This window comes from Scyliorhinus canicula, chromosome 11 (genome assembly GCF_902713615.1).
Source record: "Scyliorhinus canicula chromosome 11, sScyCan1.1, whole genome shotgun sequence".
Taxonomy (NCBI): domain Eukaryota; kingdom Metazoa; phylum Chordata; class Chondrichthyes; order Carcharhiniformes; family Scyliorhinidae; genus Scyliorhinus; species Scyliorhinus canicula.
This window is the reverse complement of record NC_052156.1, coordinates 83,214,693-83,228,694: the sequence shown is the minus strand read 5'-3', so window position 1 is coordinate 83,228,694 and position 14,002 is coordinate 83,214,693. Positions and strand designations below refer to the sequence as shown.

At 46.5% G+C, this 14,002-nt stretch overlaps 1 protein-coding gene across 3 annotated transcripts in view; it reads right to left on the bottom strand.

Moving 5' to 3' along the window:
* The window catches only part of srgap3 (SLIT-ROBO Rho GTPase activating protein 3), a 301,988-nt gene that overhangs the window by 20,320 nt on the left and 267,666 nt on the right, over nucleotides 1-14,002 (bottom strand). For all 3 annotated transcript variants that reach the window (XM_038810792.1, XM_038810793.1, XM_038810794.1), the window contains exons 17-18: nucleotides 13,402-13,629; nucleotides 9,131-9,210 (exon numbers count right to left, since the gene is read on the bottom strand). In XM_038810792.1, the coding sequence (XP_038666720.1) occupies nucleotides 9,131-9,210; nucleotides 13,402-13,629 (308 nt within the window). The remainder of the gene's footprint in view (nucleotides 1-9,130; nucleotides 9,211-13,401; nucleotides 13,630-14,002) is intronic.

Genomic DNA, 14,002 nt, shown 5'->3' with positions numbered 1-14,002 from the left:
GTTCGATTCCTGCTCTGGGTCACTGTCCATGTGGAGTTTGCACATTCTCCCCATATTGCGTGGGTTTTACCCCCACATCCCATGTGCAGGGTAGGTGAATTGGCCACACTAAATTTCTTCTGACTCCACGCATAAATTCCCTCTTTTGTCTTTGAGTGGCCAATCCTTTCTCTAGTTACCCTCTTGCTCCTTATATACGAATAAAAGGCTTTGGTATTTTCCTTAACCCTGTTAGCCAAAGATATTTCATGACCCCTTTTAGCCCTCTTTATTGCGCGTTTGAGATTTGTCCTACTTTCCCAATATTCCTCCAAAGATTCATCAGTTTTGAGTCGCCTCGATCTTATGTATGCTTCCTTTTTCATCTCAGCTAGTCTCACAATTCCACCCGTCATCCTTGGTTCCCTAATCTTGCCATTTCTATCCCTCATTTTCACAGGGATATGTCTGTCCTGCACTCTAATTAACCTTTCCTTAAAAGACTCCCACATTTCAAATGTGGATTTACCCTTAAACAGCTGCTTCCAATCCACATTCCCTAGCTTCTGCCAAATTTTGTTATACTTGGCCTTTCCCCAATTTAGCACTCTTCCTTTAGGACTACTCTCGTCTTTGTCCATGAGTATTCTAAAACTTACGGAATTGTGATTGCTATTCCAAAAGTAATCACCGACTGAAACTTCAACCACCTGGCCGGGATCATTCCCCAATACCAGGTCCAGTTTGGCCCCTTTCCCGAGTTGGACTATTTACGTACTGCTCTAAAAAACTCTCCTGGATGCTCCTTACAAATTCTGCTCCATCTACACCTCCAACACTACACGAGTCCCATTCAATGTTGGGGAAGTTAAAATCTCCCATCACAACCACCCTATTGCTCCTACATTGTTCTATAATCTGTCTACATATTTGTACCTCTACTTCACGCTCACTTTTGGGAGGCCTGTAGTAAAGTCCCAACAATGTTACAAGTGGGATGGACAAGAGTCGGGGGTAGTGGGCGTGCGGGGGAGGAGGGGAAAGAGTTACGTGGGGTGGGGAAGAGGGGTTTTCCTGGTTCACCTTTGTGCACTGGGGTGGCCTTCAAAAATGGCTGCCCCTACCCAAGTTGCGGGCAGAGCGGGCTCAAGCAGACATTGCGAGATCCACCCTTTGCGTTCTTTTTTAAACTAATTCCAGGATGATACGGCAGAGAAAACCGGCATTTTCCCCGCCTGCTATCAGCTTTTGCCAATATTCAGGAATATTCCGCCCATAGGTGCCAATAATAGACTGATTTAGAATTTAGAACAGTACAGCACAGAACAGGCCCTTCGGCCCTCGATGTTGTGCCGAGCCATGATCACCCTACTCAAACTCACGTATCCACCCTATACCCGTTACCCAACAACTCCCCCTTAACCTTACTTTTTAGGACACTACGGGCAATTTAGCATGGCCAATCCACCTAACCCGCACATCTTTGGACTGTGGGAGGAAACCGGAGCACCCAGAGGAAACCCACGCACACACGGGGAGGACGTGCAGACTCCACACAGACAGTGACCCAGCCGGGAATCGAACCTGGGACCCTGGAGCTGTGAAGCATTGATGCTAACCACTATGCTACCGTGCAAGAGGCCCGAATTAGAAGAGCCGTAGAGATTTGGGGCAGCATGGTAGCATGGTGGTTAGCATAAATGCTTCACAGCTCCAGGGTCCCAGGTTCGATTCCCGGCTGGGTCACTGTCTGTGTGGAGTCTGCACGTCCTCCCCGTGTGTCCGTGGGTTTCCTCCGGGTGCTCCGGTTTCCTCCCACAGTCCAAAGATGTGCGGGTTAGGTGGATTGGCCATGATAAATTGCCCGTAGTTTCCTAATAGTAAGGTTAAGGGGGGGGGGGGGGGAGTTGTTGGGTTACGGGTATAGGGTGGATACGTGGGTTTGAGTAGGGTGATCATGGCTCGGCACAACATCGAGGGCCGAAGGGCCTGTTCTGTGCTGTACTGTTCTATGTTCTATGTTCTATCTTGGCAATGGGGCCGTGTGTGTTGTGGGGCCGGGCGTGTTGTGGGACCGTGCATGTTGTGGGGTCGTGCGTGTTGTGGGACCGTGCATGTTGTGGGGTCGTGCGTGTTTTGGGGCCGTGCATGTTGTGGGGCCGTGCTTGTCATGGGGTTGGACAAGGTAGAGACATTAAGAGGGGCAAGGCCCTGGAGAAGATTTGAGCGATACGATGAAACTTTGAGTATTGAAGCATCATTGAAATGAGAGCTGATACAGGTCAGACAGCACAGTGGCTATGGGTGAACGGAATACGCTGGGAAGCAGAGTTTTTGATGACCATGGGATTAGGCTGGAAGTCTGACCAAGAGGGCATTAGAATAGTCGAGTGTAGTGGTAACAACAGCATGGTTGATGGTCAGAATGGAAAATTGTTTAGGGTCCCCCATTCCTTTCTATTGAAAGTATTTTTATTGAGCATTTAACATTTTATATCACAAATTCAAGGGCCAAACAAGACCAACACATATATCAACAAAAGAAGAGGTTCCAACCAACAACTGTAACAATGGCCCCCCTTAACGAATATACTTCTCTTGTGGACTTTACGTTGCCAGACCTGGCCAAAACACATATTTAAAATGGTTTATGTCCAGTGTGGTTCAGGCATTAAAATTTGCCAGCAAACCGGTATTTTATAGTTTCCCTCCCTTCAGCCTGTCTCCCGTATTTCTCTTGGGTGCATTAGTTCCCCCCCCTTTCTTTCTCTTCCTTATTCCCCGACTTGCTATCCGTGCCCACCCCTTCCCCTCACTACTTCATTGGTTGCTGGTCACAATCAAGTCTTGAAACAAGTTGGTGAAATGCTTCCACATTCTGTGAAAGCTTATTCCGACCGACGGATGGCGAACTTTATCTTCTCCACCCTGAGAAATTCTGCCAAGTCAGTCAGTTTGCAGCCTTGGGTGGCGCCGAACAACAGCCACTCAGGAGTCTCTGGTGGCAACCAAGAAGGCAAAGGCTAGGGCATCAGCCCCCCCTTCCCATGAAGAACTCTGGCTTCTCAACCCCTCAGACCACCACTAATGGGCACGGCTTCACCCTCACTCCCACAACCCTTAAAGAAGGACATCCAGTACCCGACAAGTCTGGTTCACGCTTACAACATGTAGGTGTGGTTGGCATGGCCTCCCTGGCATCGTTCACATTTGTCCTCCACCTCCGGAAATTTGTGCACTCGTTAGGTGCGCCCTGTCCACCACCTTTAGTTGCATGAGGCTCAGCCCTGCGCATGTGGAGGTGAAGTTTGCCCTGTGCAGTGCTTCGATCCAGAGTCTTCCCTCTATCACCCTGCCTAGTTCTTCCTCATTTACTCTTTGTCTCATCCAGGGGTGAACGTACCTCTTCTAACAGTTGTCCATACATGTCTGCATTATTCCCCTCCCATAGGTCACCGCGTTCGTAGTCTTTCTAATAGTGAATGCCCTGGTATCTGGGGGTACATCGCCATTTCCTTCCGGAGGAAGTGTTTGACCTGTATGCACCTTAGATCATTCCCTCTCGGATGCTGAAACTTCGCCATGGGTTCTCTACCATCCGTGTACATGTCCGTAACTGTCAGTGTTCCCTCGCCCTGTCTCCACATTTTGAAGGAGGCATCCATTTGTTGCAGGAGTGAACCTGTGATTATTGCAGATAACAATAATCTTTATTGTCACAAGTAGGCTTACATTACCAGTGCAATGAAGTTACTGTGAAAAGCCCCTAGTCAACACATTCCGGCACCTGTTCGGGTACACTGAGAGAGAATTCAGAATGTCTAAATTACCTAACAGCACTTCTTTCAGGACTTGTGGGAGGAAACCCATGCGGACACGGGAAGAACGTGCAGACTTCGCACAGTTAGTGACCCAAGCCGGGAATCGAACGTGGAACCTTGGCGCTGTGAAGCAACAGTGGTAACCACTGTCCTTCCATGCCACTCTGCCATCCTTATCACGTCTGGCCTACATGTGACTCCAGACCCATAACAATGTGACTGACTGAAATGGCCAAACACGCCACTCAGTTCAAGAGTGGATGGGGACCATGGTGGACATTTTGGTTAGTTCAAAGTGCTGCCTCATTTCATTCCACGTTTGGACCGACTGGACTTTTCGAGCATCTGGCGGGTGGGGGGGAGGGGGGGGGGGGGGGCTCCCACATTCTTCCTCTATTGAAGGACCTTCTTAATCTTAGGGCTCTTCCCTCCCCCCACACAAAAGCCATGATTAACTTCTCAACTGTGTTGAAAAAGGCCTTGGGGACGTAGATAAGGAGGGATCTGAACAGAAAGAGGAGCCTGGGCAGCACATTGGTCTTGGTCGTCTGCACTCTCCCTGAAAGATAGAGTAGGAGTGAGCCCCGCCTTAGGGTCCCCATTCAAGATCATCATTCAATGATCCCACATGAAAAATAGCCACTTAGTTCACGTTTGAAAGTAATCGAAAAGGGCAAAAGACTTTATCTCCATGGAGTGGGAACACAAAGGGGAGGAAATGATGCTTTAGTTGTACAAAACTTTTGACAGTTTCTCATTTAGAGTGTAGTGCTCAGTTTATCCTTTAGGAAGGATATGATGACCAAGGGGAACAGGTTCGTCAGAATGACACCAGGGCTTCAAGGGGTTAAATTTCATGGGCAGGTTGCAGATTGGTTTGTGTTCCCTTGGGTTTAGAAGAATGAAGGGAGATCTGATCGAGGTGCTTAAAAATGACACAGAAGATTTCAAAAGCTAATTAGAGAGAACCGATTTTCCCTGTTGGGGAAATCCAGAACTAGGAGCCACATCTCAATTCGAGCTAGGTCAACCAGGAGTGAAATAAGGTGCATTTCTTCGCATGCAGGTGAAAATGGGGGAAATATGCCTCCTGAAAGGCTCTGAATCCTCAGAGAAATTTGAATAACCAAACTAGAGATTGATTGATTTCTAATACAGGGGTATTAAGGCCTATGGAACTAAGGCGGATGAATGGAGTTGAGGGCAGCACGGTAGCATAGTGATTAGCACAATTGCTTCACAGCTCCACGGTCCCAGGTTCGATTCCCGGCTTGGGTCACTGCCTGTGTGGAGTTTGAACATTCTCCCCATGTGTGCGTGGGTTTCCTCCGGGTGCTCCGGTTTCCTCCCACAGTCCAAAGATGTGCAGATTAGGTAGATTGGCCATGCTAAATTGCCCTTAGTGTTGGGTGGGGTTACTGGGTTATGGGGATAGGGTGGAGGTGTGGGATTGGGTAGGGTGCTCTTTCCAAGAGCCGGTGCAGACTCGATGGGCCGAATGGCCTCCTTCTGCATTGTACATTCTATGATTCTATGAAGATGTTGGCTATGGTCTAATTGAATTGTGGAACAATTCGGAGTGACTGAATGGTCTACTCCTGCTCCTATACCCGAATGAAGAAAATTAGGGCACAATATAAACATTGTAGATTTAAACAAACAACAAATGCTGCAGGTTAAAATTCAACATAATCATGCCATTCCAAGGTGTGTTAACATCCTTCAAAATATTCTGAGGCGACATTTATTTATTTTAGTTAAAACATTATTTTATTTTTTAAAATTTTGCGTACCCAATTATCTCTTTTCCAATTAAGGGCACTTTTAGCATGGTCAATCCACCTAGCTGCACATCTTTGGGTTGTGGGGGTGAGACCCACGCAGACATGGGGAGGATGTGCAAACTCCACACGGACAGTGACCCAGGGCCGGGATTGAACCTGGGTCCTCTGCGCCGTGAGGCAGCAGTGCTAACCACTGCATCACCTTGCCGCTCTATGAAGCGTCCATTTAATACAATAAGCGAAGGTTAGACTGGCTCCAAATCACATATTTATCAGCTCAGAACACTGAAGGGTGAAGTGAGGTAGAACCCTCACTAGAGGGAGACACACACTAGCCTCCCCAAAACAAAGATAGACTAATTTCTATCACGTATTTTTCTACAATTTCAAAATGCTTTACAACCAAATAAATATTTTGAAGTGCGGTCACTGTTGTAGTGTAGGAAATAAAAGAGGCTGGGAATTCTGCAGCAAGCACCTTCGAATTCCCCAAAGCCTGTCCACATCTACAAGGCACAAGTCAGTAGTGTGATCGAATACTCTTCACTTGCCTGGATGAGTACAGCTCCAGCAATACTGAAGAAGCTCAACACCGTCCAGATCAATGCAGTCGGCTTGATTGGCTCCCCACCCACTACCTTAAACATTCAATCCTTGCACCACCGATGCACAGTGGCAGCATTGTGTACCATCTACAAGATTCACTGCAGGAACTTGCCAAGGCTCCTTCGGCAGCACCTTGCAAACCCACAACCACTACCATCTAGAAGGAAAAGAGCAGCAGATACCTGGGAACATCACCACCTGGAGGCTCCCCTCCAAGTCACTCACCATCCTGACTTGGAAATACATCGCTGTTCCCTCACTGCCGTTTCGTCAAAAATCCTGGAACTCCCTCCCTAACAGCACGGTGGGTGTACCTATACCTCATGGACTGCAGTGGTTCAAGAAGGTGACTCACCACCATCTTCTCAAGGGTATTAGGGATGGGCAATCAACGCCCACATCCCAACAATTAATTTTTTTTAAAGTGGCCAATTTGTGCGCAGAAACGTCCAACAATCAACAATATAATGACTGGATAATCTGTTTGGCCGAGAGATAAAAATAATGGCCAGGACATCAGGGAGAAATCCACTCTTAAGAATAAAGCACCAAGATCTCGGACATTTACTGAAGGGGGAAATCGGGGTTACGCTCTATCAGAGTGTACTGGAAGGAGTGTGACTCTGATTGGAGTGTGGCGTTCTTGATAATGCACAGACGGAGTGCTCAGGTCCCTCGATGGCAAGTTGCAATAGTGTGTTCCATAAATCTGATACTTGGTGGACTGAAATCGGAAAACAAATGCAAAATCTGCTTGTTTAAAAATATAGAAAAGGCTGTGGTCATTCACTTTGGTTTGAAGAAGGACAGTGGGGTATATTCTCTTCATGGTGCTGGAGTAGTGCAGAGATTTAGATATCCATGTACACAAATCACTAAAAGCCACAGGTACAACAAGAAACGGTTATAACAAGAATGGCTAATGGAATGTTGGCTCCTTTATCTCCAGGGGATTGAAATACAGACGTGAAGGAATTATGATTCAGTTGCAGAGCTTTGATCTGAATCCATCTGGAGTTCAGCTTTCGCACCATACATCAGAAAAGATATATTGGTCTTTTGAGGGAGTGCAGAGCAGATTCATCGGAATGATACTAAATCATAAAGGGCTAAATTACAAGGACAAGTTGTATAAATGTAACTTGTACTGGTTGAGTTCAGAGAATGAGGAGGGGTGCTATAATCGAGGTGATCAGTACGATAGAGGGATTTGATAGTGTAGATGAAGACAAACTACTACCTCTGGTGAGGAATTGAGAATATATTACAGGGACGTCATAAAGTTGGAGTCGAGACATTTAAACACGAAATCAGGAAGCAAATTTTCACACAAAAGTTCATAACAATCTGGACCTTTCTCCTCTGAGAGTCTAAAGATGTGCAGGTTAATTGATCAAGCTAAATTGCCCCTTAAGGTCCAAAGTTTAGGTGGGATAATGGGGATAATGTGGGGGGAGTGGGCCTGGGTAGGGTGCATTTTTGGAGGGTCGGTGCAGACTCAATGGGCTGAATTGCCTCCTTCTGCACTGTAGGATTTCTGTGACTTCATGCTGGGGGCCCCCAAGTATACGGTGCGTGGCAGATGCAGGATAATGTGAATGAATGTGAGGCTATCTACTTCGGGGGCAAAAACAGGAAGGCAGATTATTACTTGAATGGGTGTAAATTGAGAGAGGTAGATACTCAGTGAGACCTCGGTGTCCTTGTGCATCAGTCGCTGAAAGTAAGCGTGCAGATACAGCAGGCAGTAAAGAAGGAAAATAGTATGTTGACCTTCATTGCAAGAGGATTTGAGTATAGGAAAGAAGACATTTTACTACAATTGTATAGGGCGTTGGTAAGGCCAGAGCTGGAATATTATGTGCAATTTTGGTGTCGTTATCTGAGGAAGGATGTTCTTGCTATCGAGGGAGGGCAGCGAAGGTTTTCCAGGCTGTCATATGAGGAGAGACTAAGTTGGTTAGGATTATATTCATTGGCGTTTAGAAGAGTGAGATCTCATTGAAACTTATAAAATTCTAACAGGATTAGACAGGGTAGATTCAGAATGATTGTTCCCAATGGCGGGGGAGTCCAGGTCTAGGGTCATAGTTTGAGGTTGAGGGTTAAATCTTTAAATTTCTTCACCCAAAGAGTGGTGAACCTGTGGAATTCAATACCACAGAAAGTGGTTGAGGCCAAAACGTTGTGTGATTTCAAGAAGGAATTAGATAGAGCTCTTGGGGCTACAGGGATCAAGGGATATTGGGGGAAGGCAGGATCAGGGTATTGAATTTGATGATCAGCCATGATCATAATGGATGGCAGAGCAGGCTTGAAGGGCCGAATGGCCTCCTCTTGCTCATATTTTTGATGTATGTTTCTATGTTTCTATCCATAGATTGGTTAGATAAAGATATCAAGCAGCTTGATACCTATATATATATAATTTTTGAAGTGTGGATCTGCTGTGATCTTTGATGGTGCAACAGGTTCAAGGAGCTGAACAGGGTCCTAATTTACCTGTGTTTCGGGCGCTCTTTGGGTGCCACCCCTACCTGGTCTTGTCTAGGCCAGACCCCAACCCTACACTCCTTACCAGACTCTCAATGGCCTCAGGGAAGTAAGAGATGGATTTAAATACTATATGATTAACATAATCCACAACCCGAGAACAATTAACTGGAAAGACAGAAGTGTGTTGAACAGAGTCTAATGATGTTTTCTTCTCACTTGGTGACTCAACCATGATTGCACGCAAAAGAAGATAGACGTCAAGCATTGCTGAGGTAGAAGCTTGACTTGAGCAGGGATTGCAAAATTCTCAAGTCGAATTTCACCGATACTGCCATGGTTACGTGGCCTGGCATCGCTGAGAGAGAAAGAGGAAATGGAGGCATCCCTGGCTTCCGATATGTATTGCATTGACTTTTGGAAACAGACCACCACCATGCTACTTACCATCATCACTGGTGTGTGGTTCAGTGCCATTGTCGTGGTCCACTTCATCAATGGCGCCAGGCTCGCTGTGAGGGCTGTCACTGCAACAAGACAATAAAAGGCCATTAACTCAGCCCTCGCTGCACAAATCCAGAGCTACCGACTAACGATTGACTGAGTCCCAGTGTGCAACCAATGTTGTGCCTCAGGTCCACTCTTGGGAAGACAGCCTATGATACCCAATCCTTCCAGTATCCTGAAGTTTCTGGCAATTAAAGATTAATCTCTGCTGACATTGCAGTCTGAAAAATGGAGGAGACAAATCACAGAGCTTTAGAAAACAATCAGAGATGGAGGGTAAAAGACTTCGACTGACAGTCGAGAATCAACTAAACAGGTAGTGAAGAGTCTCCTCACTTTCTAATCAGGGTGAGAAGGCGGGGTGCCATGAGGGTGGACATGTCAGATGACCACCAACGGGGGAGGGGGGGGGCTGGGAGGTCACGTGGCAATCTTTGTCAATATATTCAACCCTGAACGTTGCGGGGGTGGGGGTGGGGCTCACAAATCACGTTCATATGTTTTGGTCCTGTCCAAAGCTGGAGGATTACTGGAAGGAGGCTTTTTAGGGTAATCTCTAAAGTGGTGCATGTGAAACTGGACCCGAGCCATCGGGAGGCCATATTCGGGGTGTCGGACCTGCCGGGGTTGGAAACGGGTGTGGAGGCAGATGTTGTAGCCTTTGCCCCGTTGATCGCCCGAAGGTGGATCCTCATGGGATGGAGAGCAACCTCTCCACCCTGTGCCCTGGCGTGGCGGGGGGACCTGTTGGAATTCTTGACTCTTGAGAAGGTTAAGTTTGAACTGAGGGGAAGGATGGAGGGGTTCTACAATTCATGGGCGTTATTCATTATGCACTTTCAAGAACTGGATAACATCGAACATTAGTTGGGGGGGGGTGGTTGTGAGGGTTGGGGGAAGGGGGGCTGTGTGTGTTAATGGTGACCATGGGTGATTCCTGATTCCTTTTTGTTATTTGTTTATGTGAACATGCGGGATAATGTTTGGGGTTTGGTGGGAGGATGGGATTTTTGTTATTGATATGGGGATTGACATTACATTCGTTACTGATTATTGTTTATTGTTGGTGGGTGTAAATTTGGGAGAAAATGTGAAAAGGAGGAGCATGAAAATATTTAAACAGAATATATATCCAACCCTGGCACTATCCTGTTGTGTGAGAGGGTGTGGGTCTGTGCCTGTAATTCCTCACACTGACACACTGATTTCAGTCATCATGCCATTGGCATAGGGTACCTTTCATAGATCATTTTCAGCACAGGAGGCCATTCAGCCCATCCATTCAATGCTAGCTCTCATTAGAGCAATCCAGACAATTCCATTCTCCCACTCTCCCTGTCACCCTTCAAATTCATTCTCTTCCATTTGAAATCATTGATCGTCTCTTCTTCCAGCACCCTCGAAGGCAGAGGGTTCCGGGTCATTACCGGTTGCTGTGTAACAAGGTTCCTCCTCACATTCCCCTCTGCACCTCTTACACAAAACTTTATATCTATGTCCCTCGGTTTTAATAATAATCTTTATTGCCACAAGTAGGCTTACATTAACACTGTAATTAAGTTACTGTGAAAAGCCTCTAGTCGCCACATTCTGGCGCCTGTTCGGATACATAGAGGGAGAATTCAGAATGTCTAAATTACCTGACAGCGCGTCTTTCTGGGCTTGTGGGAGGAAACCAGAACACCTGGAGGAAACCTTGGCAGACACAGGGAGAACATGCAGACTCCACACAAGCCGGGAATCAAACCTAGGACTCTGGAGCTGTGAAGCAACTGTGCTAACCACTGTGCTACCGTATCTTTGTACTATTAGCTAATGGGAGCAGCTTTTCTTTGCCTATCTTAACTTAACCTGTCATTATCTTGTACACCCTTCTCCCCTCAATTTCCTTTATTCCAAGAAAAACAGCTCAAGATTCTCCAAACTAGCCTTCTAACTAAAATCCTTAATTCCTGGGCCCATTCTGGTAAAGCTCCTCTGCACCCTCTCAGGGACTGTCACATCGTTCCTAAAATGCAGTGATGAGAACTGGATGCAATACGCTAGTTGGGGCCTAACCAGAGATTTATAAAGGTTCAGCATAACATTCCTGATTTTGTACTCTATGCCTCTATTTATGAAGCTGGATATCCTATATGCTTTGCTAATTACTCTCTCACTGTGACCTGCCACTCTCAAACATCTATACACATGAAACCCCAGGTCCTTCTGTTCCTGCACATTCTTTAGAACTGTACCATAAAGTCTATTCTGCCTCTCTCCATACCTTCTGTCTGAAGGCATCACTTGCCGCTTCTTGTGGGGGCTGTTTTAGCTCAGTTGGCTGGACAGCTAGTGTGTGATGCAGAACAAGGCCAATAGTGTGGGTTCTATCCCTGAACCAGCTGAGGTTATTCATGAAGGGTCCGCCTTCTCAACCTTGTCCCTCACCTGAGGTGTGGGGATACTTAGGTTAAATCACCAGTCTTATCTCGCCCTCAAAAGGGAAAAGCAGACTATGGTCATCTGGGATTATGGTGACTTGACTTTATTTAGCTACATCTGCCCATTCTGCCAGCCTACCTATGGCCAATTGCAGTCGTTGGTATCCTCATCAGTTGCCATTTGGTATCATGATAAATTTTAAAATTTTACTCTCCATTCTAACATCCAAGCCATTCAGACAATGCAAAAAGAAAAGCTGCGGTCCAAACATTGACCCTTGGGGAACACCTCTGTGAACCTTCCTCCAGTCTGAAAAATAACTATTTTTCTGATCTTAAACCAACGTTTTGATCAAATTGGACACCGGCTCTCCTATTCCAATGACTCATTTTTTTAAGCAGACTTTAATCTGGTACTTTATCAAATGCCTTCTTAAAATCCACATAGACCACCTGCACTGCATTCTCCTTATCAAACTTCTCTGTACCCTCATCAAAAAATTTGATTAGTTTAGTTAAGCGTGATCTGCTTTTTACAAATCTGTGCTGGCTCTCATTAAGCAATGCAAACCTCTCCAAGTATCTGTTGGTTATTCCCCCCCTCGATTATTGTTCCTAAAACCATATCCACCAGTGATGTGAGACTAACTGCTCTGTAGTTATTGAACTTTCCTTTACACCTTGCCTTGAATAAGGGGGGTCACATTTGTCACTCTTCAATCCTCTGACACTTCCCCTATATCCCGGGAAGATTAGAAAACTGCAGCTAATCCTTCTGGTCTCTCCAGTTTCACTTCTTTTGACTTTAAAAAAAATAAATTTAAGTGCCCAATTATGTTTTTTCCAATTAAAGGGCAATTTAGAACATAGAACATAGAACAGTACAGCACAGAACAGGCCCTTCGGCCCTCGATGTTGTGCCGAGCAATGATCACCCTACTCAAACCCACGTATCCACCCTATACCCGTAACCCAACAACCCCCCGCCTTAACCTTACTTTAGCGTGGCCAATCCACCTAACCTGCGCATTTCATTTTTTCATCTTTGGGTTGTGGGGGTGAGACCCATCCAGATATGAGGAGGATGTGCTCACATCCTTTCACAGCGATCCAGACCACTCCACCTATCTCCTCTCAAGCATAGACAGCCTATCCAGTTCATCCTGCCCATCCATTTTCACCCCATTTATATCTCCACTATTCCCATCTCTCGCAATATTTTGTCAGCATCCTCTTCCTTAGTGAACACTGATACAAATAATCCATTCTAGCTTTGCCCTGTGCCTCCATATTACTCTCCTTATCCCCAATAACCTACCCCTGAATACTTTACTTGCCATTTACTTTCTGGTAGAAGATTTTTGGTTCCCTTTTCTGTGAGTTGCAATTCGATTCTCATGCTTGCTCTTTGTCTCTTTACTTCCCAAGTTTTGCGGCTGGGATATCAATGCTGCTATACAGGTTAGATCGCCTGTACTATGTGCAACATCAGGTAGATGCACAGGGCAAGAGAATTCAGGTTTATTTCCACAATCCCCATGCTCAGTTCTGACTTAGCTGATCCCACCAGTTGGATCCTACAATGGGGTTAAACCCCCCCCCCCCCCTCCCCCCACACACACACGAATGCATAGTGAAGGGGGAACAGCGAGGATCCCGGGCAGCACGGTGAGTGTCCTGGGTGGCACAACAAGGGGTAGGGGCAGTGCCACGAAGGGCAGCAGCAGTGCAGCGAAGAGCATCACTGTAACATATTGACGAGTGCTGATATTTATAATCATTCCCTACCAGTACTCCTCGCCTCCTGTCATACACTTCTCATACACCGGCCCCTCCAGCTCCTTGTGGCTCGGGAAGATACCCTCATGGTTCACGATGATGCTTTTGATGACTTCATTGACATGTGCCTGACAGGAGACAGGGTCTTGGCCGTCCGGAATCGGCATCAAGGTGGGCCCAAAGCAGATTGCCAGGTTATAAGGGTCCATCATGTTTTCATCACTGTATTGTGACAGGCTAAAAGACACAAGACAAGGCCCAGTCACCACCATCATTCCTGATACCGAACCTCATCCATCAGTGCCCACTGATGGGAGGCAAGATCTCTGCCCGCAGGTGTACCATTCCCCTCTCCAGCTCCTTGCGGAAACCCCGTGCTCGAAACCCGCCCTCAGTGCACTTGCTACCTCTCCTCGTGGAGGTATTTCCACTCTGGGCCACTGGCCTACCTGCTCTGACAGCATTCCTGCACTCATTACCCATTAATGTCTCTTGCCATTATATCCATTGCTCACAGGAGGCCGGTAGCTTGGTTGGCTGGACTGCGGGTTCGTGATGCCTAGAAGCACCAACAGTGCGCGTTCAAGTCCTGTACCAGTTGAGATTATCT